At 38.0% G+C, this 26739-nt stretch overlaps 1 protein-coding gene across 4 annotated transcripts in view; it reads right to left on the bottom strand.

Annotated features, from left to right (window-relative positions):
* TTBK2 (tau tubulin kinase 2) overlaps positions 1-26739 on the bottom strand; it is a 171867-nt gene that overhangs the window by 122170 nt on the left and 22958 nt on the right. For 2 of the 4 annotated variants that reach the window (XM_032297734.1, XM_032297735.1), the window contains exons 2-3: positions 12008-12143; positions 5848-5995 (exon numbers count right to left, since the gene is read on the bottom strand). In XM_032297734.1, coding sequence (XP_032153625.1) covers positions 5848-5995; positions 12008-12076 — 217 coding nt within the window. In that variant the 5' untranslated portion in view covers positions 12077-12143. Of the gene's footprint in view, positions 1-5847; positions 5996-12007; positions 12144-26739 lie in introns of those variants that run through there. The other 2 variants (XM_032297736.1, XM_032297738.1) reach the window with 2 other exon arrangements.

Genomic DNA, 26739 nt, shown 5'->3' with positions numbered 1-26739 from the left:
ATACCTAGAAACATGCATGCACCTAACAACAGAGCTTCAAACTACATGAGGTAGAAAACAATAGAAATGTAAAGAGAAAGACGAATGCACTATTATAGCTGGAGACTTCAAAACTCTTCTATCAAAAATGAACAGACCCAGCAGCAAGAAAATCAGTAACGACATAGCTGAACTAAATACCATCAATTAACTGGATATAATAGGCTACTTAAGCCAACAACAGCAGAATACACATTATTCTCATGCTCACATGGAATATTCACCAAAACAGATCACATTCTGAGTGCTACAAAACATACCCTAACTAACTTAAAAGAACATAAATCACATAGTGTCTTCTGTCACAACAGAATTAAACTAGAGATCAATAGCAGAAAGACAACTGAAAAATTTCTGAAATATATGGAGATTAACACAATGCACTTCTAAATAACACATGGGTCAAAGAAGAACTTTCATAAGAAATTGTAAAATATTTCACACTAAATAAAAATAAAAACATAACATCAAAATTTCTGGGATGCAATGAAAACAGTGCATGAAGGGAAATTTATAGCACTGAGTGCATGTATTAGAAAAGAAAGATCTAAAAATCAATAATCAAAGTTTTTACTTTAGGAAACTAGAAAACAGCAAATTAAAGCAGAAAAGAAGAAATAATAAAAATTAGAGCAGAAATCAATCAAATTAAACATAGAAAATCAAGAGAGAAAATTCAAAAGCTGGTTCTTTGTAAAGATCAATAAAATCAATAAGCTTCCACCCAGGATAAGAAAAAAGGGAAAGGGCACAAATTACTTATATCATAAATTAAAGAGAGGGCATCACTACAGATCAAATGGACATTAAAAGGGTAACAGGCCAGACATAGTGGCTCATGCCTGTAATCCTAGCACTTTTGGAGGTTGAGGGAAGAGAATCTCTTGAGCCCAGGAATTCAAGACCAGCAACATAATGAGATTCTGTCTCTAAAAATATATATATATATATTTTAAAATTATCCAGGTATGGTAGCACAGGCCAGTAGTCCCAGCTATTCAGGAAGCTGAGGCAGGAGGATCACTTGAGCTTGTGAGGTCAAGGCTGCAGTAATCAGCCACTGCACTCCAACTTGGGTGACAGAGCAAGACCATAAATAAATAAATAAAATAAAATAAATAAATAAATAAAATAAGACAGAAAGAAATAGCAACAACAATTAATAACTTCCCAGAACACAAAATATCAGGTGCATATTGCTTCACTAGTGACTTCTATTAAACATTTAAGGAGGAAATTATGCCAGTTCTTTATAATCTCTTACAGAAGACAGAAACAAAGGATATACTTCTAAACTCATTCTATGAGGCTAGTATTATCCTAATACCAAAACCATACAAAAGACATCACAAGAAAACTACAGGGCAGTATTTCTCATGAATATAGATGCAAAACGCCTTTAAAAATGTACAGATTGGGCCGGGATCACACCTGTAATCCCAGCACTTTGGAAGGCCAAAGTGGGTGGACTGCTTGAGCTCAGGAGTTAAGAGACTAGCCTAGGCAAATATGGTGAAACCCTATCTCTACAAAAAAAAATTCAAAAATTAGGCCAGACACAGTTACTCAGGCCTGTGATCCCAGAACTTTGGGAGGGCGAGGCAGGCGGATGATGAGGTCAGGAGTTTGAGACTACCCTGACTAACATGGTGAAACCCCGTCTCTACTAAAAATACAAAAAAATAGCCAGGCATGGTGGTGCACGCCTGTAATTCCAGCTACTTAAGAGGTTGAGGAAGGAGAATCATTTGAACCCAGGAGGTGGAGGTTGCAGTAAGCTGAGATCACACCACTGCACTCCAGCCTGGGTGACAGAGTGGGACTCCATATCAAAAAAACAAAACAAAAATACAAAAATGAACTGCGCATGGTGACTCACGGCTATAGTTCCAGTTACCTGGGAGGCTGAAGTGGAAGGATTACCTGTGCCTGGGGAGGGTAAGGCTGCAGTAAACTATGACTGCACAACTGCACTTCAGCCTAGGTGACGGAGTGAGATCTGGTTTCAAAAAAAAAAGAAAATTGAATTTAACAATGTATAAAAGAATTATACACCAAAACCAAGTAGGATTTATCCCTGGTATGCAAGGCCGGTGTAAAATTCAAGTATCAATTAATGTAATCCATTGACACCAACAATCTAAAAAAGAAAAATCACAAGTTTGTAGCAATAAACACAGAAAAAGCATTTGACAGATTCCAATGCCCATTTTTGATAAAACTCTCAGAAAACTAGGAATAATGGGTAATCTCAATTTGATAAACCATATCTACAAAGTATATCTGTAAGTTTACAGATAACATCATATTTAATGGTGAAAAACTAGAAGCTTTCCTTCTAAGATCAGGAATAAGGCAAAGATGTCCCCTCTTTGCCTTATTCTCTTACACTCTCTCCCAGCATCATACTAGAAGTACTAGCTAATGCAATAAAACAAGAAAAGGAAATAAAAGGCATACTGACTGGGGCTAGGCACAGTGGCTTATGTCTGTAATCCCAGCACTTTGGGAGGCCCAGGTAGGCAGATCGCTTGAGTACAGGAGGTGAAGACTTGCTTGGGCAACATGGCAAAACCTCATCTCTACCAAAAATACAAAAGCTAGCTGAGTATGGTAGCACATATCTATAGTTCTGGGCACTGAGGTGGGAGAATTGTTTGAGCTCCAAGAGGCTGAGGTGGAAGAACTGCTTGAGCCTGGGGGCTGAGGCTGCAATCACGCCACTGCAGCCCAGCTTGGACAACAGAGTGAGACACTGTTAAAAAATAAAATAAATAAATAAATAAATAAATAAAACCAAGTATGCTGAATAGGAAAACAAAAATAAAACCATCTTTGTTTGAGATGTCTGTGTAGAAAATCATGATTGTCCATGTAAAATCTGAAAGAATCAACAATAAAACTCCTGGAACTAATAAGAGATTGTGGCAAGGTTGCAGAAGACAAAGTTAATGTATAAAACGCTACATTAATCAAGACAGTGTCATGCTGGTGAAGGGCCAAACACACAGGTCAATGGAACAGACTAGAGAGCGTGGAAATAGAACTGGTGTGTTGAGATACAGCACAAGAGATAGTGAAAATTGAGAAAAAAAAAATTTTTTTTTGATTAAAAAAAACACAGAAGTGAAGATAGGTAAGATATCATTATAAAACACTCATTTAAACTGGAAGAAAAAAGAATCTAAGATTAGAATGGCAATTACCACCTATGAACAGTTTCAAAGCAAATAAACTGAAAAACAAAGGATGAAGATAGTACAGCTACAAATGGAGAGGGGAAAGAGACACACATAAATGTTTACACAGAGATGTATCTCTGAACAATAAAAGGATAGGCTTAATAAGTTTTATGGCTCTACTTATTAGAAACACTTTAGATTACAATAATAATAATAATAGGTATAGAAATACTACCTAATAGGCTTATAAATAATTTAGTTTATAAGTAGCTAAAACATTCAAATACATTTGTAAAAACTAAGTAAAACTCAAGAGTCTTGGCCAGGCGTGATGGCTCATGCCTATAACCCCAGTACTTTAGGAAGCCAAGATAGGCAGATTGTCTGAGGTCTGGAGTTACCAGCCTGGCTAACATGGTGAAATCCCATCTCTACTAAAAACACAAAATATCAGCTGGGCATGGTGGCACCCACCTGTAGTCCCAGCTACTTAGGAGACTGAGGCAGGAGAATCTCTTGAACCCGGGTGGCAGAGGATGCCATGAGCCAAGATCATGCCACTGCCCTACAGCCTGGGCGATAGAGCAAGACTCCATCTCAAAAAAAAAAAAGTTAAACATCAATTTAAAAATCAACTAATCCTAGCAGTGCGAGGTGGCTCACGCCTGTTAATTCCAGCACTTTGGGAGGCCGAGGCGGGTGGATCACGAGGTCAAGAGATCGAGACCATCCTGGCCAACATAGTGAAACCCCATCTCCACTAAAGTACAAAAATTAGCTGGGTGTGGTGGTGCACGCCTGTAGCTACTTGGGAGGCTGAGGCAGGAGAATTGCTTGAACCCAGGAGGCAGAGGTTGCAGTGAGCCGAAATCACACCACTGCACTCCAGCCTGGCACCTGGTGACAGAATGAGACTCTATCTCAAAAAAAAAAAAAAAAATCAACTAATCCTACAAAGGGTTAGCCTCAGGTTAAATACCTTTTCCTTACATGCACAGCCTTTTCATTGGGATCATTCAGTAAGAAGTCACTATGCCAATATGACAGCAAGAGCAGCTCAGCTCCATAAAAATGTTACCGGAATGCTACAGATTACAAAGTACCCTCAACAAAATGAAGCGTGAGGAATAAGTAAGCAGAATGCATAAGTTAAGAAGCCAAGAGAAGAGAGTCAAGGACTGCCTCACTGAAATAGGGACCAGAAGATTAACAATCAATTTATTTTTGAAAAGTAAAGGGTTCTTATGAATGAGATGTCATGTAGTTATAAGCAGATAGGAAAAATATTTTAGTTAAAAACATGAAAAATAAAATACAAGAAAAGGAGAGAGCTAGCATCCAAGGGTCTCTAATTCATTCATAAAAGGTACCAAACTGATCTTCAAGCTTTATCACATAGAATCTTGAGTAAACCACAGTCAAAATCAGCAGGAGAACCTCCTAAAGGGGCGGCAAAGCTGTATCCTGCCACACCTGGAAGCATTTCCTTGGGGCCAAGTAGGAGAAAGGGGAAGTTGCACTATCCACGCCAAGCTGATGCTGACATACCCTTCATGGGCTTGGCTTAGAGTAAAACAGGTATCCTGGGATCTGTGCAACCCAGGAAGATGTAGCTCTGGCTGTACCTGTTTGTAGCCTCTACACCACTAAGTTGAAAACAACTCAAGAGAAATGGGGAGAAAACAGAAAAGCTCAGAAAAAGAGAGTCATCCTTTTACCTATTCTTTCTTCTCCAATTATTTATTTTTGTAGTATTTACAATGATTGCTAATCCATCCACTGTTTTCCTGATTTATCATGTTGTAGAGAAGCTAAGTCTGAGCTAAAAATGACCATAAAACAGATCTATAATTTTACTGGCATCATTCTCTAATCAAATGAGCCAACTGGTAGAGAAACTTGGATAACTGGAATGCTTAGGGCAAAGGAAAATGATCAACCATATTTAATTGTGTTTCAGATCAAACATTTAAATAACAGTAATATCAGATAGTATGTCATTAAGCTGAGAATACAAAAGTGAACACAAACTAACAATGTATTCAGGGTTTTATACTACTTGGATTTATGTCAGAAAAAAATTATTCATTCTCGTAATAAAAAAAAAGGGGGGGCCGGAGCAGTAAAATGGACTTCAAAAATGATGACAGGGCTAGAGTTTTTCTCTAAAACTGAAGTTAATATGAATCAACACATAATCAACAGTATTATTTTTAAACCATCCTGCAATGTGGTTTGAAAGCAGCTTTCCTTACTGTGATTAAAGCGTTTTTAACATCAAGAGACCTGAGCAGAGACAACTCAGAGGTATTTGTGATTGGTTGTTTAAAAAAGAAAGGCAAATAGCAGACTTACGGCAATACTTTCTAAAGCAGTAAAAATTCTGCTAATTCACACTCTCATCCTCACTCCATGAAAAGGAACTCCCAAGGCCCAATTATTCTAGGTAATTACACATTTCTACTACTACTAACTAGTTATAAAATTTCCAAGAGAAAAATTTAGACCTGGCTGAGACCAGCACATTTAATTAGTACTTAAAGAATGTAATTAAGGTTCAGAAAGATACAAATAAATTATGAATTATCACACAAATCATAAATTGTATATTCTACAAAGAGCTTACCTTGCAGCTTTTTCAAAACAGCAACTTCCATTTTCAGAACTTGTTTTGGTTGTTGAGCTGATTCTACCTTCAGTGCAACATTTTCCCTGGTGAGCATGTCCAAGGCATCGTAAATTTCTCCAAAGCCCCCACCCCCAATCTTTCTCAACTGCACAGAAAATAAGAACACACACACTCAAAATTACTAGAAGATTCTAACTTGAATGCAATTCATCTCATATTTAGAAAATACTGTATAATTTTACAATGTTTTATGATAAAATATTTCAATATTGTTAAATTAACTATGTATATGCCAAGAAGAAAACATATGCCTGAAAATAACATCAAAACCTTTCCGTACAGGTTTATCCACAAAAAAAGTAATGAAATTATTTCACCCACAAACAATTTTAAATTTGGTTGATAGCCATCATCAGAAATGTCACCAAAAATACAATATTTGAAATAATCACTTGAAATTAAAATAACAAATCTGGTTGAGTGGCATTTGTAGGAATTTTTAATTTTATTTTAATTTTAAGGAAGACTTTTTAAACTATGAAATCCTGGCTGTGGCTCACGCCTATAATCCTAGCACTTTGGGAGGCTGAGGCAGGCGGCTCACTTGAGGTCAGGAGTTCGAGCCCAGCCTGGCCAACACGGTGAAATCCTGTCTCTACTAAAAAATACAGAAATTAGCCAGGCATGGTGGCACATGCCTGTAATCGCAGCTACTCAGGAGGCTGAGGCAGGAGAATCGCTTGAACCCAGCAGGCAGAGGCTGTAGTGAGCTGAGATCCAGCCACTGCATTCCATCCTGGGTGACAGAGTCCATCTCTAAACAAACAAGCAACAACAAAAACACTACAAAATCCTTTTGCCAATTGAAGTCTTATCTAGAACCAATCTGGTAAATGTATACTCGGGGTGCAGCGGGGAGGAAGCCACCACCCAGCTTTTTCACCACCACTTACCCTTCTCTCTGAGGCACCTAACAGGGTCCACAGAGCAGGCTGAGAACTCTAGTACTAAACTATTCCAAAGTTCACTAGTCATCTATTTATTCAAATATGGGTTAAAAAATCAATTTAAGCAAGTTCATTAAGCACTATTCTCTCTGATAAAATATGTTAGCTTAACTGGGGAATATCAGGATGCTGGTCTGAGGATCATAAGCAAGTTCTGAAGAGTCAGTGGCAACTGCACCTGTAGGGCTCTGAAAGCTGGGTTGTGGGGGTAGACACTTCAACCTAGAGACACAATTTTTTTTACATTTCCTGAAACTAGGTTGTCTCCTTCTCACAATATCAAACACCAGGATGTGATTTAATGTGGAAAGTCATCATAGGCACAGGGTCCTAAATCCTAACCAGCTCAAGAAGCCCCAGCTCCATGTTCTACCTCTTTCTCCACTTGATCGTCAATGAATACTACATCTAGGTTAATTTCTTTATCTTCTGAACTTCTACAGTAATTATTTGTTTAATTATGCAATTAATTATTTTGCCAGGCCATACCTCAGATATCACTTGTATTATTACCTTGTATTTTTTAAATTAAAGACCTGTCCATGAAATACCTTGTTTTAAACCTGCCATGTTGCTTAACTTTCCATTGTCAATGTCCTATCCTGCTACAGAGAAACTAAGTTTCTTCAAAGAGATGGCCACTTGTTCTATTTCTTTGTGTCCCCCATAGCATTTGGCAAAATGATAACTATATAAATATAATCCTATATTTATTTTTGCACATGTGAGCTATAATCCTTCTTTATATTCTTTCTTTTTTAATTTTTTGAGTTGGTAGTCTCACACTGTCAACAGGAATGGAGTGCAGTGGCACAATCTTGGCTCACTGGAGCCTGCACCTCCAGGGTTCAAGTGATTCTCCTGCCTCAGCCTTCCCAGTAGCTGGGATTATAGGTGTGCACCACCACACTCAGCTAATTTTTGTATTTTTAGTAGAGATGGGGTTTCACCACGTTAGACAGGCTAGTCTCAAACTTCTGACCTCAGGTGATCCACCCGCCTCAGCCTTCCAAAGCACTGGGATTCCAGGCATGAGCCACTGCATCCGGTCTATCTTTCTTTATTTATTTGTGATGAGAAAGGAATACTACAGTGAAACTACAGGATGAGTTCAAGATTTTTAAAAAGCTCCAGAAGCAGGCTGGGCACGGTGGCTCATGCCTGTAATCCAAGCCCTTTTGGGGACCAAGGCAGGCGGATCACAGGGTCAGTAGTTTTAGCCCAGCCTGACCAACATGGTGAAATCCCGTCTCTACTAAAAGGACAAAAATTAGCCAGGAGTGGTGGCGCGCACCTGTAATCCCAGCTACTCAGGAGGCTGAGGCAGGAGAATCATTTGAACCTGGGAGGTGGAGGTTGCAGGGAACTGAGATTATGCCATTGCTCTCCAGCCTGGGCAACAGAGCGAGACTGTCTCAAGAAAAGAAAGTTCCAGAAGCATTCAGTTAATTAAGTTGTTCCCTCATGGGCCCTGATTGATACTTATGATTTTTCATATTTTGTCCATTACACAAAGCCTAGTGTAGCTTTAAAAACTCATATACAGTACCGAAGAGATTCCTTTCTAACTATGAATTGGTAGAGGTAGCTTCATGTTTTATAAACCTCACAAAAAACCTTACCAAATGACAAAATAAAGAATCTAGGCAGAAGTAAATGTTTTTGCTCCTTAGTCTATTTCTATTCCTATAATGCCATTTAAACATTAATAGAGCATTTTTTTAAATGGCCTGACAAAGCCCTAAGAAATTATCAAGGTTTATGAGGCAGTTTACTATGATGGGGGTACATAGATTAGAGGAAGACTAGAAGTAAGGCCTATGGCAGATTGTCTTTTCCAAAGATAGGCACAACAATATCATCCATCCTTGCTCTTCTTCAATGTGAAGAAAACCTTTCACACTGATGAAGACAATGTGACCTTGCTACTCCCCCATCAAGAGGTACAGACCCTTTTCCCCTTAACTGCTTGAATCAACAGAATAGGGCAAAGTGATACTGTGCCAGTTCTGAGAATAGCCTTTACCCAGCCTGGTAGATTCCATTTCCTGTCTCTTAAAAGCTAGCCACCATGTAAGAAATGAGACCATCTGGCAGGGCACAATGGCTTACAGCTGTAATCCTAGCACTTTGGGAAACCGAGGTGGGTGGATCACCTGAGGTCAGGAATTTGAGACCAGCCTGGCCAACATGGCAAAACCCCGTCCTCTACTAAAAATACAAAAATTAGCCGGCATGAAGGTGCATGCCTGTAATCCCAGCTACTTGGAAGGCTGAGGCAGGAAAGTCCCTTGAACCTGGGAGGCGGAGGCTGCATTGAGCTGAGATCGTGCCACTGCACTCCAGCCTGTTCGGCAGAGTGAGACACCGTCTCAAAAAAAAAAAAAAGAAAGAAAGAAAGAAAGAAAGACTGGGACAATCCTGAGAAGCCACAGCCACGTGGAGATGCCCTAGAAAACGAGCTACCAGGTCAGGGGTTGGGGGTTGGGGGTGAACAGCTAAGAAACCCCAAGGTACCAGACAAGTGAGTGAAAAAACCATTTATAAATGGATCCTCTAACTGAAACAATCCTGTTAGTGCCACATTGCTATGAGACAAATCATCCAGGCAAACTCTTCCCAAATTTCTAATGCACAAAATTGTGAGCAAAATAAAATGATTCTTTTAAACCTCTAAATTTTTATGTAGTTTTTTACATAACAATAAACAACTAAAACACTATCCGTAACAATGAGCTTATACTTTTTTTTTTTTAACTAAAAATGCTACTATCCCCTCCCAAATTTTGAAGATAAGTTCCACAGAAACATTAGTTCTAATTACCAGGACAAGCGAACCATGCCAATTAAGAATTTCATTTGTCACCTTTTGATATGTCCATTGGAGAACAAAACACTCTAACAAAGTGCTTAGTATAGTGCTCGCACCAAAGCAACACTCATGTCTGACTTACATAAAAGATTAGCAGCTGCTGGATTCTTCCTGCACCAGTCCATGATGATGACATAGTTTTCTTATATTTGGTCAAGTAAATTTTCAAAGCCTACTGACTTACCTAATAGTAAAACACATTGTACTATACAAATAAAAAATAAAAATTATATTTCTAAAGGGTTTTCTTTTTCCAATCTGTTCACAGACTAAGGGAACCCCTAAAATAGCTTTGTGAAACCTACTAATGGAAAAAAAATGTGGACTGCATAGCATTCAAAAAATACTTAAATATATCTAAAACAAAAATAGTTCCTTTAAGAAACAAGTAAGTGTTAGAGAAATGACAGATTCTAGGTCTAGGGAAAGAAAGCCACTGAAAGAGTATTAGGATCCTGTGAAAAGAACTCAGAAGACAACATGAAGCGTATTCCCTTAGTCAAATAAGACAACTTAAACATTTATGAGGAAAACTACCATAGACGGAAACACACCATATTTGTTTAAATCCATGAATTCTTAACTATACTGTAAAACAAATCTAATTGATCAGTTTTGGAGAATGGCAGGAAACCAATTCATTGTTTTGAAAACTGGTAAATTAAGAAAAAGAAGGAAGTACCTATCTTGTTTTCCCAATCAAATTGTACCTCAGGATAAGCAAATAAGTGATGATTAAAAAAAAACTTGTCCTCCTGCCGGGTGCGGTAGCTTAAGCCTGTAATCCCAGTACTTTGGGAGGCCGAGGCGGGTGGATCACGAGGTCAAGAGATTGAGACCATCCTGGTCAACATGGTGAAACCCCATTTCTACTAAAAATACAAAACATTAGCTGGGCATGGTGGCGCGTGCCTGTAATCCCAGCTACTCAGGAGGTTGAGGCAGGAGAACTGCCTGAACCCAGGAGGCGGAGGTTGCGGTGAGCCGAGATTGCGCCATTGCACTGCAGCCTGGGTAGCAAGAGTGAAACTCCGTCTCAAAAAAAAAAAAAAAAAAAAAAAACTTGTCCTTATAGATACACTTCAACTATATTCATGAATTACAGGACGTCACCAATTTCCAATCCCTAATTAATAAAGCTAGGCAATGATCATCAATAATGTTAACACCACAAAACAGACAGACAGATGGACAATAAGATATTATATGCCTCCTAGTGAAGGCTCACAATAACATTTGAGAAAAAAAGATGTCCCCATCTCAAAAACAAACCTAAAGTCAGATATAATCAAGTCTCTAGATATAATTACCAATTTACATGAAATACACAAGACAGAGAAACATGTTAACACCAAATGGAAGCAAATAGCAAAATTCAAACCATGGGAAATTCTACAAATTGCCTAATTTCTTCAGTAAATAAATTGTAAGGAAAAAAAAGTAATAAAGAGGAAAGAACCTAGAAATGAAAAGAAACTTAAGTGATGGCAACTAATTACAACATCCAGATTTTATTTGGATCTTGATTCAGGCTGTTCAAAATACTTTACAATCAGGAGAACATGAAAACTAAAACTATATTTGGTGATATTAAGAAATGATTACTTTTTTTTTTTAGTACTACTACAGTATTTTATAACAGTAGAAAGTAGCTAAAAATACTACATGCTAACACAGACAAAATGATATACAACCTTGGGGAGGAGTCAGCAGGGAAAAAATTATTACTTTTAAGGTATGATAATGGTATTATGATTATGCTTTTAAAAGTAAGTCCTTATTTTTTAGAGATACATACTGAGGTATACACAGAAGAAATGCTAAGGTTAAAGATCGATTCAAAATATTCTGGGAGAGAGATGAAACAAGATTAACCATACACTGATGACTATTTAAGTTGGGTCGTAAGTACACAGAGGTTCGTTATGTAAGTCTCTATTTTTTACGTATGCCTTCAATTTTCCTTAATTAAAAAAAAACACAGCAGTTCACTGTACTTTCAAACACTGTATTTTTTTAATCTGTTCTTTCCCTAAGTATGCTTTTATGTATCTTAATATTAGCTATTAGAAGTTAAAAACATTTAGTACCATATGAAGCAAGAGTAAGACTTAGGGTATAATCAATTTAATCATAGAAAAATAACTGAACTGCTTTAGGCATCTAAGTAATATATATATAATATTTCCTAATAAAATGCTATATCAGAAAACCAAAAATTACTCCCCCAGTATGTATACACACATACACACACATACATTCTGAGATACACACTCACCACTTTCCATCTTTCTTTCACTAGGATTCCAATACTCAGGATATCCGGCTGCTCTCCTCCCCCGCTCATTGCAATACACTGATATGGTAGAACAGCTACACGGACATCCAGTTCCCCAAAGTGGTTTCCATTTAACCTAAAACAAAAAAATAGTAGCTGTATATTAGGGTTAACTAATCAACACAAATAACACTCCAACATGAGGAAGCACTACTAATATTGTACACTAATTAGTCTACTTCATTGGGTCGAAGAGGAAAAAGACCCAGAAATGTTTAACGCATATTTTTAAAACCATGTATCTTTCCATTACACATGCCAAATGAACTAGTTAGGCATCACGAAGACACTGTTAAAACACAGATATTATTTATAATAACTGAGATTGTTAGACTATAGGGCAAGCATGATGGCAATGGCACTTGAACTAAACAGACCGGTATCCTGAGTACAATATACTGCTGAAGAAAAGGACATAGTACCTAATTTACAACAGCTTATAGTTTGTAACTTAGAGCTTAACATCATTAGAGCTAATAATATTTTAATGTTACAAAAAGCACATAAAATCCATAGGAAATAAATATTAACAAAGGGATACTGACCAAACCTGATTCAATGGCATTGTAAGAAAAAGAGGATACTAATAAGATGAACAGCATACCTGTAGAAAATGAAAATACAGCAGAAAAATATGGCCTAAAGGAGATGAAAACTGTAACCTGTCCAGGAATGAGAAAGATACTGATACAGAGCGATTTTCAAGATATATTGTCTATTTAGTGAAAAAAAGCGAGACAGGGTTTATAGTATACTATACGTTATATAGAAAGGAGATAAATGTTGAGTATATTTAAGTATCTGTTTTTGTTTTTAAAAAGGAAAAAAAAGGATAAGCTAAAACTTAATAAAAATGATTCTTTATAGCAGGATTCAGCAAATTTTTCAATACAGGTCTGAAGAGTAAATAGTTTCTAGTCCACATACTGTATACTCTGTCATAGCTACTCTATTCTGCCACTGCAGCACGAAAGCCATACATAATTATATAAATGAATGAGTATGGCTGTGCTCCAACAAAATCTTATTTACAAAAAAAAAAAAGTGGGTCAAATTTGGCCTCCAGACTGTTTACCAACCTTTACTCAACAGAAAGCAAAAAAAAGCCAGGCATGGTAGCTCACACCTATAATCCCAGCGTCTTAGGAGGCTGAGGTGAGAGGACTGCTTGAGCACAGGAGTTTGAGATCAGCCTCGTCAACATAGGGAGATCTTGTCTCTACAACAAATTTTAAAATTAGCCAGATGTGGCTGCACATACTTGTAGTCCCAGCTACTACGGAGTCTGAGCAGGGAGGATCGCTTGAGCATGGAAGGTTGAGGTTGCAGTGAGCCGTGAAGGTGCCACTGCACTCCAGCCTGGGTGACAGGACAAGATCCTGTCTCAAAGAAAAAAAGGATGGAAGGGATAAGGAAGAAAGCCAGACTTCTGTGAATGCATCTTGTGATATGGTTTTGATTCTGGAACCACATAAATGTTTTACATATGATAAAAAATGTTCTTAACTCCAAATTCCAGAAAGGACCGTAACAACAAGTAATCATCAGAGGTGGTGTTAAAACCATCAAAGGTAGCTTCGAATGAGTGATATCACTTCAGAAAGTCAACCAGTCAGTAATAGCCACAATTCATAACCACATTTACATAATAAAAGGTCAGTCAATTCCTAAATACTTCTACTTCACCAATCCCTGAACTCCATAATTCCTCAAATCCTATTTAAGACCACCAGTTTCTTTTCCTTTTTCTTTTGAAACAAAGTCTAATTCTGTCACCCAGGTTGGAGCGCAGTGGTGCAATCACAGCTCACTATATCCTTGAACTCATGGGCTCAAGCAATCTTCCCATCTCAGCCTCCCAAGGAGCTGGTATTACAGGCGTGCACTACCACACCTGGATAACTCTATTTGTTTTCAATAGACAGGGTCTCACTATCTTGCCCAGGCTGGTCTCAGACTCCTGGCCTCAAGTGATCCTCCCAACTCAGCATCCCAAAGTAATGGGATAATAAGCATGAACCACTGTACCTGGTCCAGTACTTTGTTTCCATTCAGAGAAATTACATCCTACAATTACAGCTGCCCTTTGTATGTTATACAATAAATTGAGCATTTTGTTCAGAAAATGAATGATGGCATGTTCAAGACAAAAAACAAAGTTTTCAAAAAACACTAAAAATGAATAAAAGACAATCTCTAAAAATTCAGAGCAAACTGAAATCAATAACCCACTGCAATCTGTTCCCCAAAAACCTTTTAAAATAAAAAAAAAAAAACTTTTAAAAATAACCTATTGCATACTGAGTTTGTGTCATAGTCACATAGAAAATAATTACTTCAGCTGGGCATGGTGGCTCACACTTGCAATCCCAGCACTTTGGGAGGCTGAGACAGAAGGATCTCTTGAGGTCAGAAGTTCGAGAGCAGCCTAGGCAAAATGGCAAGACCCTGTTTCTACTAAAAATATAAAAATTAGGCCAAGTGCAGTGGCTCACACCTGTAATCCCAACACTTTCGGAGGCCAAGGTGAACAGATCACCTGAGATAAGGAGTTCAAGAACAGCCTGGCCAACATGGCGAAACCCTGTCTCTACCAAAAATACAAAAATTAGCCAGGTGTGGTGGTGCAAGCCTGTAATCCCAGCTACTCAAGAGGCTGAGGCATGAGAATAGCTTGAACCTGGGAGGCAGAGGTTGCAGTGTGTTGAGACAGCGGCACTGCACTCCAGCCTGGGTGACAGAGTGAGACCTTGTCTCAAAAAAAAAAAAAAATGAAAAGAAACAGAAAATAATTACTTCAAGTGACTTTAAAATACAGTATTGTGATTGTCCATCATTAGTTAGATCTTAAGGAACAAAAGAACCACAAAGAAATCTTAAAACTGCATTCAGTAGGCTTACTGTTGGAAGTAATATCAATACTGATATTTCACAACTATTATAGGTATACTGCAGGACACAGCAAATAAGTAATTATATTAAGTCATTAGTAATCAAAATGTCAACATGAAGATATACAAATATGAAAGAAGTCAGGTAAAAATCATGACATCTTACAATTAAGAAAACATATATTTATTTAAATACATATTTCATAACTGACGACTGAAAAGTCCTAGAAGCAGTGCAAACCAGCAGAATTAAGCACCCCTAGTTTCAAGGTTGAGGATTCAAAATGCCATTTACCTCTGAAAAAGAACCATTTGGAGAAACTGCTAAGACTGAGAGAGGTACTGTAAAAAATCAGCCTAGAATCCTGCAGTTGCTCAAAAGCAGGACTATACCAAAGACTAGGGGCAGATACAGGTTTTGTGGAACCCGAAGCTTTTATTAAGTACCCACCTGTTTACCCTCTTAAAAATCTTACTCTTGGAAATTTTACAAAATTATATGACCAATTGCCCATGCAAATAGAGAATCTTAAGTTTAAGCTTCATTATCTTCACAGAAGGTGAATCCACCTTTTTAAGTCGAAAGAACACAGAAGCCAACTGGAAGGGGCTAACACTGGCTTAAGGTGGGAAAATCTGAACACTAAAAAGAATGACTGATCACCACATGTGGTGACTCACGCCTGTAATCCCAGTGCTTTGGGAAGGTCAAGGTGGGTGGATCACCTGAGGACAGGAGTTTGAGACCAGCCTGGGCAACATGGCAAAATTCCGTCTCTACTAAAAATACAAAAATTAGTCAGGCATGGTGACGCGTGCTTGTAGTCCCAGCTACTCGGGAGGCTGAGGCAGGGGAATTGCTTAACCCAAGAGGCCGAGTTTGCAGCAGTGAGCTGAGATCATTTCACTGTACTCCAGCCTGGGCAACACAGTGAGACTTCATCTCAAAAATAAATAAATAAATAAAGACTGAAATGAATTGAAACATATCAAATATATAAAAATCTATAAATTACCCAGAGAAGCCTCATTAGACATTATAAAAGATTGCTAGGGCACCAGTTCTTTACTCTGAATGTAAGTAAAAGGAAAATAAGGACAAGCGCAGTGGCTCACGCCCGTAATCCCAACACTTTGGGAGGCTGAGGTCGGGAGTTCGAGATCAGCCTGACCAACATGGACAAACCACATTTATACTGGAAATACAAAATTAGCCGAGCAAGGTGGCTCATGCCTGTAATCCCAGCTACCTGGGAGGCTGAGGCAGGAGAATCACTTGAACCTGGAAAGCGGATGTTGCAGTGAGCTGAGATTGCACCACTGCACTCCAGCCTGGAGAGCAACAGCAAAACTTGGACTGCAAAAAAAAAAAAAAAAAAAAAGGAAAATAAATCAAGCATTTATCCTATCTTTCCTATAGTAACTATATTTCTTTCTTTCTTTCTTTTTCTGAGACAGAGTTTCACTCTTGCTGCCCAGGCAGGATTGCAATGGTGCCATTTTGGCTTACCACAACCTCCACCTCCCAGGTACAAACGATTCTCCTGCCTCAGCCCCCTGAGTAGCTGGATTAGAGGCATGTGCCACCACATCTGGCTAATTTTGTATTTTTAATAGTGATGGGGTTTCTCCATGTTGGTCAGGCTGGTCTCAAACCACCAACCTGAGGTGATCTGCCTGCCTTGGCCTCCCAAAGTCCTGGAATTACAGGCATGAGCCACCTCGTCCACCTATTAACTGTATTTCAAGGAAACCAAATAGTTTAATTAAATTAAAAATTCACCATCTTGCTGCATCTAATGAAAGAATCAAGGCAATGAATATCAATGGCTGCTAAAACTCTTAGATGAAAGGGTGATTGATAAAGAACTTTATAATGAATAGATGGGACTAATACCACCTAGACTCACTGATCAATCATAACATCACTAAAAGATCTGACAATAAACAGCATACCACTGACTCTGGGTACTGAACTAAGGTTTGGGCCAAAATCCAGGTCTGACTGGCCAGCTAGTAATATACACCTGGGACAGATGTCAATATTGCAAAGACTTTAATAACTGAACTAATATAAAAACCAAAAAACATGAAAGGCTAGCCAGAATCTCCAACCTAAACACAACTGTGTGGTTAAAACAAAAGATATTAGTCGGGTGCAGTGGCTCACCCCTGTAATCCTAGCACTTTGGGAGGCTGAGGCAGGCGGATCACAAGGTCAGGGTATCGAGACCATCTTGGCTAAGACAGGGAAACTCTATCACTATGAAAAATACTAAAATACAAAAAATTAGCTGGGCATGGTGGTGGGCACCTGTAATTCCAGCTACTTGGGAGGTTGGGGCAGGAGAATCACTTGAACCTGGGAGGTGGAGGTTGTAGTGAGCCAAGATGGCACCACTGCACTCCAGCCTGGGCGACAGAGCAAGGCTGCCTCAAAAAAAAAAAAAAAAAAAAAAATCAACATTCTCCACAGAATTTAAATAAGACTCAAATTAAAAAAAAAAATACTTTTAATGTGAGCATATAATCCAAAATTACCAAGTGTACAAAGAACCGAGAATATCTCAATTTGCATATAAAAGAACAATCAACAGATAGATCCAAGTGCCATGATGACACAAATTTAAGACTTATTGGGCAAACATGCTCCAAGAAATAAAGGTGAACACCCTAGAAACGAATAAAAAGATATAAAGTCTCAGTAAAGAAATATGAGACATAAAGAAAGAAATTAAAACTTTAGGCTGGGCACTGTGACTCACGTCGGTAGTCCCAGCACTTTCGGAGGTCAAGGCGGGCAGATCACAAGGTCAGGAGTTTAAGGCCAGCCTGGCCAATATGGTGAAACCCCGTCGCTACTAAAAGTACAAAAATTAGCCAGGCACGGTGGTGGGGACCAGTAGTCCCAGCTACTCAGGAGGCTGAGGCAGCAGAATTGCTTGAACCTGGGAGGTGGAGGTTGCAGTGAGCCGAGATTGTGCCACTGCACTCCAGCCTACTTCAAAAAAAAAAAAAAAAAATTTAGAATTGAGAAAAACAGTAACTGAAATTTTAAAATTTCACTGGATAGAGTCAACAGAAAAATGGCAGTGTCAGAGTAAAGAGTCAGTAAACTGGAAGATAAATGTATAGAAGCTACCCAATCTGAAGATAAAAGATTTTTATAAATGAATATAGACCCCAGGGACTAGAGGTACAATACCAAAAAATCTAATATTTGTGTCATTAGAGTCATAAAAGAAAAGGTAACAGTTTAGGACAGAAAAAAATGGCTAAAATTTCACAGATTTTGTGAAGGAAATAAAACAACAGATTGAGAAAGCTGACTGAATACAATAAGCACACATGCACACACAAAAAACTTAACCCTTAAACATGTCATAAGCAAACTGCTGAAAATTAAACAGAAAGAAAAATGTTTAAAAATAACTACAGAACAGCTCGGCACGATGGCTCATGCCTATAACCCCAGCACTTTGGGAGGCCAAGGCAGGTGGATCACCTGGCTGAGGTCAGGAGTTTAAGACCAGCCCCGCCAACATGGTGAAACCCCAACTCTACTTAAAACAAACACACACGCAAAAAAATTAGCCAGGCATGGTGGCGCATGTCTGTAATATCAGCTACTCGGGAGGCAGAGGAAGGAGAGTTACTCGGACCCAGGAGGTAGAGGTTGCAGTGAGCCACGATCATGCCACTGAACTCCAGCCTGGAGAACAGAGTGAGATGACTCCGTCTAAAAAGATAACAATAATAATAATAACTAGAAAAAAATAACACATTACTTATGGGATAACAATGATTTAACTGACTGTGGATTTCTCATCAGAAACCATAAAGACCAGCAAGAAATAAAAGCATATATTTAAAATACTGAAAGTATGGAGCTATCAACCCAGAATTCTATATCCAGAGAAAATATCTTTCAGAGATAAGGACATTCTCAGATAAAGGAGAATTAAGACTATGTGCTATCAGCAGATCTGCTCTTAAAGAATTGACAAAGTTTTTCTGAGAAGAGGAAACTATAACAGAGGAAAATCTGGAATAATAGTAATGGAGGAAGAGCAATAGAAATCCAGGTAAGCCTAAGAGCTTGATTTTCTCCTCTTGAGTTCTCAAAAACATGTTTGCAAGTTAAAAGTTAAAGGAGTTAAAACTATCTGAAGGGATTTCCAATGTAAACAGATATAACTCATAAGACTACTCCAAAAAAAAAAATAAAATAGAATGGTAAAGGGACTCTTATAATGGCAGTTATGTTTCTGCATTATTTCAGATAATGTAATATTCATATTATATAACATTTATATAACATTTAATATTTAATGTAATAATTCTAAGCAGACTATAAAAAGTAGATATACTAAAAGCCCTATAGCAAGCACTTTAAAAACTATACCAAGAGATATCAGGAAAAGCAAAAAAAAAAAAAATTAAATAAAGTGGAATACCAAAACATGTTAAGATAATCTAAAAGCAGGCAAAAGAAACAGATGAACAAAACTAAAGAGACAAACGTAAAACAAATAATAGAATGGTTGACCTGAATCCAAACTTACCTGTAATTACCTTAAGTATAAATGGCCTAAACATGCCACTGAAAAGACAGGGATTAGCAGGATAAATATGATTCTATAAGAAACTCACTTCAAAAATAATATGTAGGTAAATGTGAATATACTAATATCACTGAAAATAATAATAATACTATTACTCTGTAGGTTAAAAGGGATGGGAAAAAAGTATACCATGCAAATACTAAGAAAAGGAAAGCTGGAATATTTATTATAATATCTGACAATGTTGACATCAGGGCAAAGAAAATCACTAGAGATAAAAAGAGATACAGAGCCATGGAAGAGCCAATGCATTAAAAAATTATAAACGTGTATGTACCTTAAAAAGACCATCAAAATACATAAAATAAAAATTAACGAACTGAAAAGAGAAACAGACAAATCCGTGGTTATAACTGGAGTAGACAAATCCATAGTTGTAACTGAAGACTTCACTCCTGTCCCAAAGAAATAACTAGACAGGCTGGGCGCAGTGGCTCATGCCTACAATCCCAGCACTTTGGGAGGCCAAGGTGGGCAGATCACCTGAGGTCAGCAGTTCAAGACCAGCCTACCTAACATGGTAAAACCCTGTCTCTACAAAAAAAATAGAAAAATTAGCTGGGCATAGTGGCAGGTACCTGTAATCCTAGCTACTCAGGAGGCTGAGGCAGGAGAATCACCTGAACCCAGAAGGCGGAGGTTGCAGTGAGCTGAGATTGGGCCATTGCACTCCAGCCTGGGAGACAGAGAGAGACTCCATCTCATAAAAAAAGAGAAAGAACTAGACAGAAAATTGGCAAGAATACAGAAGCAAAAACAGTACCATTATGGTATAATTTGAAAATACATTTGGTTGTGATATTGTGACATATATTAGTAACAAGAAATATAAATATTTGGTCTTTGTCCCTGGTTCTAGTTCAGAGCTCACAAAGTCCTTGTAATTTCTGGTGATTGGGGTGATAGGAACATCTTTTGGTATAATATTTGGTTTTTGCCTTTGGTTCCTGAAATAGCTCCAGATAGATAAAAGATGATAGGAGTTGATTGTGTTATTCATAACAAGCCCCTTTCAATCACATCTGGGTTTTTGTTAATGAGGTAACTTTAGGAAATCTTTAAAGATAGAGGGCTGGTTGCCAAGGGAACCATCCCTGTGATTAGAGGGCTGGAACTTTCAGCCCCACTCACAAGCTCTGGGGAGGAGAGAAATGCTGAAGGTTGAGTAGATCACCAGCGGCTAACGGTTTAATCAATCAAGCCTTAATGAAGCCTCCATTAAAAACACAAAAGGACAAGTTTTGGAGACTAATAAACATATCCATATGTTGTGAGGGTAGTGTATCCTAACTTCATGAGGAAAGAAACTCCTGCTCTGAGGATCCTTCCAGACCTTGCCCTATGTATCTCTTCATCTGGCTGTTCATCTGTATACTCTATTATATCCTTATTATATAAAAATCAGTAAGCATAATTAAAGTGTTTTCCTGAGTTCTGAGAGCCATTCTAGCAAATTGCACTTCTCTGTCATTTCCCAGAAGTACAGAATACAGTAGTAAGAAGAATTTACTTTTCCTATCTTACATTTTGGTGTCAGAAAATTGATATTCATCTCCAAATTCCTGGCAGTGCTTGGAATTTCCTGAGTTATATAAATGCCTGTTATGCTAATGAAATGACTCCAAGCTTCAGGATAGGGGCTGTCACCTGACAACATATGACTACTTGACTAGAACTTTAATCTCCACCTCTCAACTTCCAAAAAGAGAAGGACTAGTGATTGAGTTCAATCACATGGCCAATGATTTAATCAATCATGCCTATGTAATAAGTTCTTTTTTTTTTTTTTTTTTTTAAAGAGATGGGGTCTCACTGTCGCCCAGGCTAGAGTACAGTGGTGCAGTCATAGCTCATTGCAGCCTCAAACTCCCGGCTCAAGCAGTCCTCCCATCTCAGCTTCTCAAGTAGCTAGACTATACGCACGTGCCACCATACCCAGCTCCTTTTACTTTTTGTAGAGACAGGGTCTGGGTAAGATGCCCAAGGCTGGTCTCAAACTCCTAGACTCAAGCAATCCTCCCACCTCAGTCTCCCGAAGTGCTGGGATTATAGGTGTAAGCCACTGTGCCCAGCCCTCAACTCTGGATATTAAAAACTGTAAATCTTAAATTCAGCTGGATAAAAAGAAGTTTTAAAAAAAAAATTAAGAAAAACTCTCTGAACAAGGCTCAGGGAGCTTCCTGGTTGGTGAACATACTGATGTACCAAGAGGATAGTGTACCCTGACTCCACTAGGATAGACGCTCCTGTGCTTGGGATCTTTACAGATTTGCCACATAGACCTCTTCAACTGACTGTTCATTTGTATCCTTTATAATAAAACGGTAATTTTAAGAACAGCACTTTCGTGAACTCTGTGAGTCATTCTAAGCACATTATTGAACCAAGGGGGATTGCAGGAAGGCCCAATACTCAACCAGGAAAAATTTGAGTGGCTTGCGACTACAGTTTGAAGTGAAGGCAGCTTTGTGGGTCTGAGCCCTGTAATCTGGGGAATCTGCATAACTTGAAGCAATCAGTGACAGAATTAAAGTTAATTATAAGACAGCCAGGTGATGTCAGCAAATTTAAACACAACCATCAAACAACTGGAACTGACATTTATAGAACACTCCACCCAACAAAAGCAGAATACACATTCAACTCACATGGAACATACACCAAGAAACCATATAATAACCCAGGTCACAAAACAAATTTTAACAAATTTAAAAGAAATGAAATCATACATACTATGTTCTCTGATAACAAGCAAGTATGTTCTAGCTTAATGGTATTAAGCTAGACATCAATAACAGTAAGATAACCAGAAACTCTACAAACACTTGGAAATTAAACAATAAGAACAGGGCAAGCTGCCTGATTTTATGTAAATAACACTTCATTGGAACTAAGCCATGGCTCATTCATTCATGTGTTGTGTATGGCTGATTTTACACTGCCGAGTTAAATAACTGCAACTCAGATGGCATTGCACTCAGGCCTAACATATTTATTATTTAAACCTTTAATAAAATGTTTGGCTGGGCATGAGGGCTCACACCTGTAATCCCAGCACCTTGGGAGTCTGAGGCAGGCAGTTCACTTGAGCTCAGGAGTTCGAGACCAGCCTGGGCAACATGGCAAGACCCTGTCTCTACAAAAATTATAAAAATTAGCCAGGTGTGTGGCACACACCTGTGGTCGCAGTTACTCAGAAGGCTGAGGTGGGAGGATCACTTGAGCCAGGAAGTTAAGGCTGCACTGAGCTGTGATTGCAAGACTGCACTCTAGTCTGGATGACAAAGTAAGACCCTGCCCCTCACCAAAAAAAAAGAGGCTGGGCACAGTGGTTCACGCCTGTAATTCCAACACTTTCAGAGGCTGAGGCTGGCAGATCTCCTGAGGTCAGGAGTTCAAGACCAGCTTAGCCAACATGGTGAAACCCTGTCTCTACTAAAAATACAAAAATTAGCCAGGCATGGTGGCATGTGCCTATAATCCCAGCTACCAAGGAGGCTGAGGCAGGAGAATCTCTGGAACCCAAAGAGAAAAAGGAAAGAAAGAAAAAAAAAAATGTTTGCCAATGCCTGTTCTAAATAAGCTATGGTGAAAGACAAAGTCCCCAGGCAAATTAGAAAATCTCTGAATTGAACAAAAAGTAAAATAGAACATATGGTATGCAGCTAAAGCAATGATTAGAGGAAAACCTACAGCACTAAAAGCTTATATTAAAAATGAGGCCAGGTACAGTGGCTTAGGCCTGTAATCCCAACACTTTGGGAGGCCAATGCAGGAAAATTTGAGGCCAGGAGTTCAATGCCAGCCTGGGCAACCTATCAAGATCCTATTACTACAAATTTTTTTTAAAAAAAACTTAACTGTGTGTGATGGGCGCCTATAGTCCTAGCTACTAAAGAGGCTGGGGCGGGAAGATCATTTAAGCACAGAAGGTTGAGGCTGCAATGAGCTATGCTCACTCCATTGCACTCCAGCCTGGATGACAGAGACCTTGTTCTTAAAATATATATGTAATACTAAAATAATTTTTAAATTGAGAATAAGCAAGAAAGTTTCTAATTAAAAATATAAGTTTCCACCTAGGGAAAACAAAAACAAAAACAAACTAAACTCAAAACAAGCAGAGGAAAGAACCAAAAGGTAAAATAATAATAATGAAATTAAAACCAGAAAAGCCATGGGGAAAAAAAAAATCAGTGAAACCAAAAGCAAACTCTTTATAAAGATCAATATAATTTATAAGCTTTTAGGAAAACTAGGAAAAAAGAATACACAAATAATCAATATTATGAATGAAAAAGTTATCACTATAGACTCCACAGACATAAATACATAATAAGGAAATATAATGAACAACATTATACACAGAAAGTGAACAGCTGATAACCACCAAAAACCACAAACTACCACAATTCACCCAAGATGAAAGGGACCTCCTTAATAAACCTACTAAAAAATATGAGCATGATATGATTTGGCTGTGTACCCACCCAAATCTCATCTTGAATTGTAGTCCCCATAATCCCCACATGTCATGGGAGGAACCTAGTGGGAGGTAACTGAATCACGGGGGTGGTTACCCCCATGATACTGTTCTTGTCATAGTGAGTCTCACAAGATCTGATGGTTTTATAAAAGGCAGCTCCCCTTGCACATGCTCTCTTGCCTGCTGCCATGTAAGGCGTGCATTTGTTCCTCCTTTGCCTTTCACTATGATTGTGAGGCCTCCCCAGCTATGTGGAACTGTGAGTCCATTAAACCCCTTTTTCTTCATAAATTACTCAGTCTCAGGTAAGTCTTTATTAGCAGTGTGGGAATGGACTAATTCAGGCCTAGGTTTTTTTCCCAATGGCAAATTCTACTAAACATTTTTTTTTAGTGAAACAAATTTTATACACTATTTCCCAGAAAAAGAAGAGGAAAAACCCCTTCCCAACTCATTTTATGAGTCCAGCATTAACCTGATATTAAAACCAGTCAAAGGCTGAGCAAGGTGGCTCACGTCTGTAATCCTAGCACCATGGGGGGCAAAGGCAGGTAGACTGCTTGAGCCCAGGAGTTTGAGATCAGCCTAGGCAATATGGTGAAACCCCATTTCTATAAAAAATACAAAAAATTAGCTGGAGATAGTGGTATACACCTGTAGCCCCAGCTACTCAGGAGGCTAAAGTGGGAAGATCACCTGAGCCCAAGGAGGTCGAGGTTGCGGTAAGCCAAGATCCCGTCACTGCACTCCAAGCTGGGCAACAGAGTGAGACCTGTCTCAAAAAGAAAACAAAAAATAACAGACCCATATTCCTTATAAACATAGACATGAAAATCCCTCACAAAATAGTATCAACTGAATCCAGCAACATATACAATGAATAATACACCACAATCCAGGATGGTTTATCCTGGGGATGCCAGGCTGACTCAATATTCAAAAATCAATTCATGTAGTACATCGGATTAATAGTCTAAAAAGAAAACCACATGACCTATCATTTGATACAGGAGAAGCATTTGACAAAATTCAATATTCATTCATGATATAAACTCTCAGCAAACTAGGAAAACAAGAAAATTTTCTAAACCTGATAAAGGGCAACTAAAACAAAGTTCACACTGTCTATTTTAACACAATTCCAGTTGAAATCTAAGCAGAATGTTTCATATAAATAAGCTGACTCTAAAATCTATGTGGATAAGCAAAAAATACCCAAAATCTTTATAAAAAAATAAAATTGGAGGAAACAGACTATACAATTTTAAGAATTACTGTATAAAGCCAGAGTAATCAAATCAGTGAGCTATCTGCAAAGGGATAGACATATAAACACACAAAACAGAATAAAAAGTCCACTGAGGATGGAGGGTGGAAAGTGGGTCAGGATCAAAAAACTACCTATCAGGTACTATGTTTGTTACCTGGGTGACAAAATAATCTGTACACCAAACCACTGAGACACATATTTACCCATGAAACAAATCTATACATGTACCCTTTGAACCGAAAATAAAACTTAAAAAAAAAAGAATTTATACATAAAAAGATTTTTTAAGTCTCCAGAAATAGACACATACAGATATGGCCAATTCATTTTTTAAGCTCTTTTTAAAATTTAGATATAATGCACATACCATAAAGGTGGCCATTTTAAAGAATACAATTCAGCGTTTTGTAATATACTCGTAAGGTTGTATAAGCATTACCACTATCTAATCCTAGAACATTTTCACCATCCCAAAACAAAACCCCATGCCCATCAGCAGTCACTTCCTATCCCCTTCTTCTCTCAGCCTCTGGCAATCACTAAATCTTTCTGTCACTATAGATTCGTCTATTCTGGGCCAAATGATATTTAACAAAGATGCAAAGGCAATTCAATACAGAAAAGATAGTCTTTTCAACAACTAATGATGAAACAATTGTATTTCCATATGTAAAAAACAGAACCACTGTCTAAATCTCATACTTTATACAAAATGTAACTCATAATGTATCACAGACCTAAATGTAAATATACAACTTTTAGCGCAGGCATGGTGGCTCATGCCTATATCGCAGCACTTTGCGAGGCTGAAGAAGGACGATCACTTAAGGCCAGTAGTTTAAGAACAGCCTGTGCAACATAGCAAGACCCCATCTCTACAAAAAATTAAAATAAAAAAAAATTCTTCAGGCATGGTGGCATGTGCCTGTAGTCCCAGCTACTGGGAGGCTTAGGTAAGAAGATCACTTAGAGGCCAGAAAGTCAAGGCTACAGTGAGCCATGATCACATCACTCCATTCCAGCTTGGGCAATAGAGTGAGACCCTGTCTCTAAAAAAATTTTAAAAATAAAATAAAAGTTGTAATATGTAACAGGTTAAATATTATTATAAAAAATTTAAAAATTTTCAGTTTTAGTTTTTAATATAGTAACTATCAATATATATAAACCCATATTAAAGGAAAAGAGTCTTTAGGGTACTAATAATTTTTGAGATTAGTAAGAGGTCCTGAGACCAAAGAGTTCGGGAATAGCTATGTAATAGAGATCTATAATCAATTTTTTTACTATTAATAACCTTGATTTATGCTATATATTTGAATGAGTAAAGAATTTTTAATATTCTACTATCTGAACTTTTACCAATCATTCTTTCTTTTTTTTTTTTTTTTTTTTTTTTT

The sequence above is a fragment of the Sapajus apella genome, unplaced genomic scaffold (genome assembly GCF_009761245.1).
Source record: "Sapajus apella isolate SASKATOON/1434 unplaced genomic scaffold, GSC_monkey_1.0 scaffold37, whole genome shotgun sequence".
Classification (NCBI taxonomy): Eukaryota; Metazoa; Chordata; class Mammalia; order Primates; family Cebidae; genus Sapajus; species Sapajus apella.
This window is presented reverse-complemented; position numbering and strand designations above follow the sequence as displayed.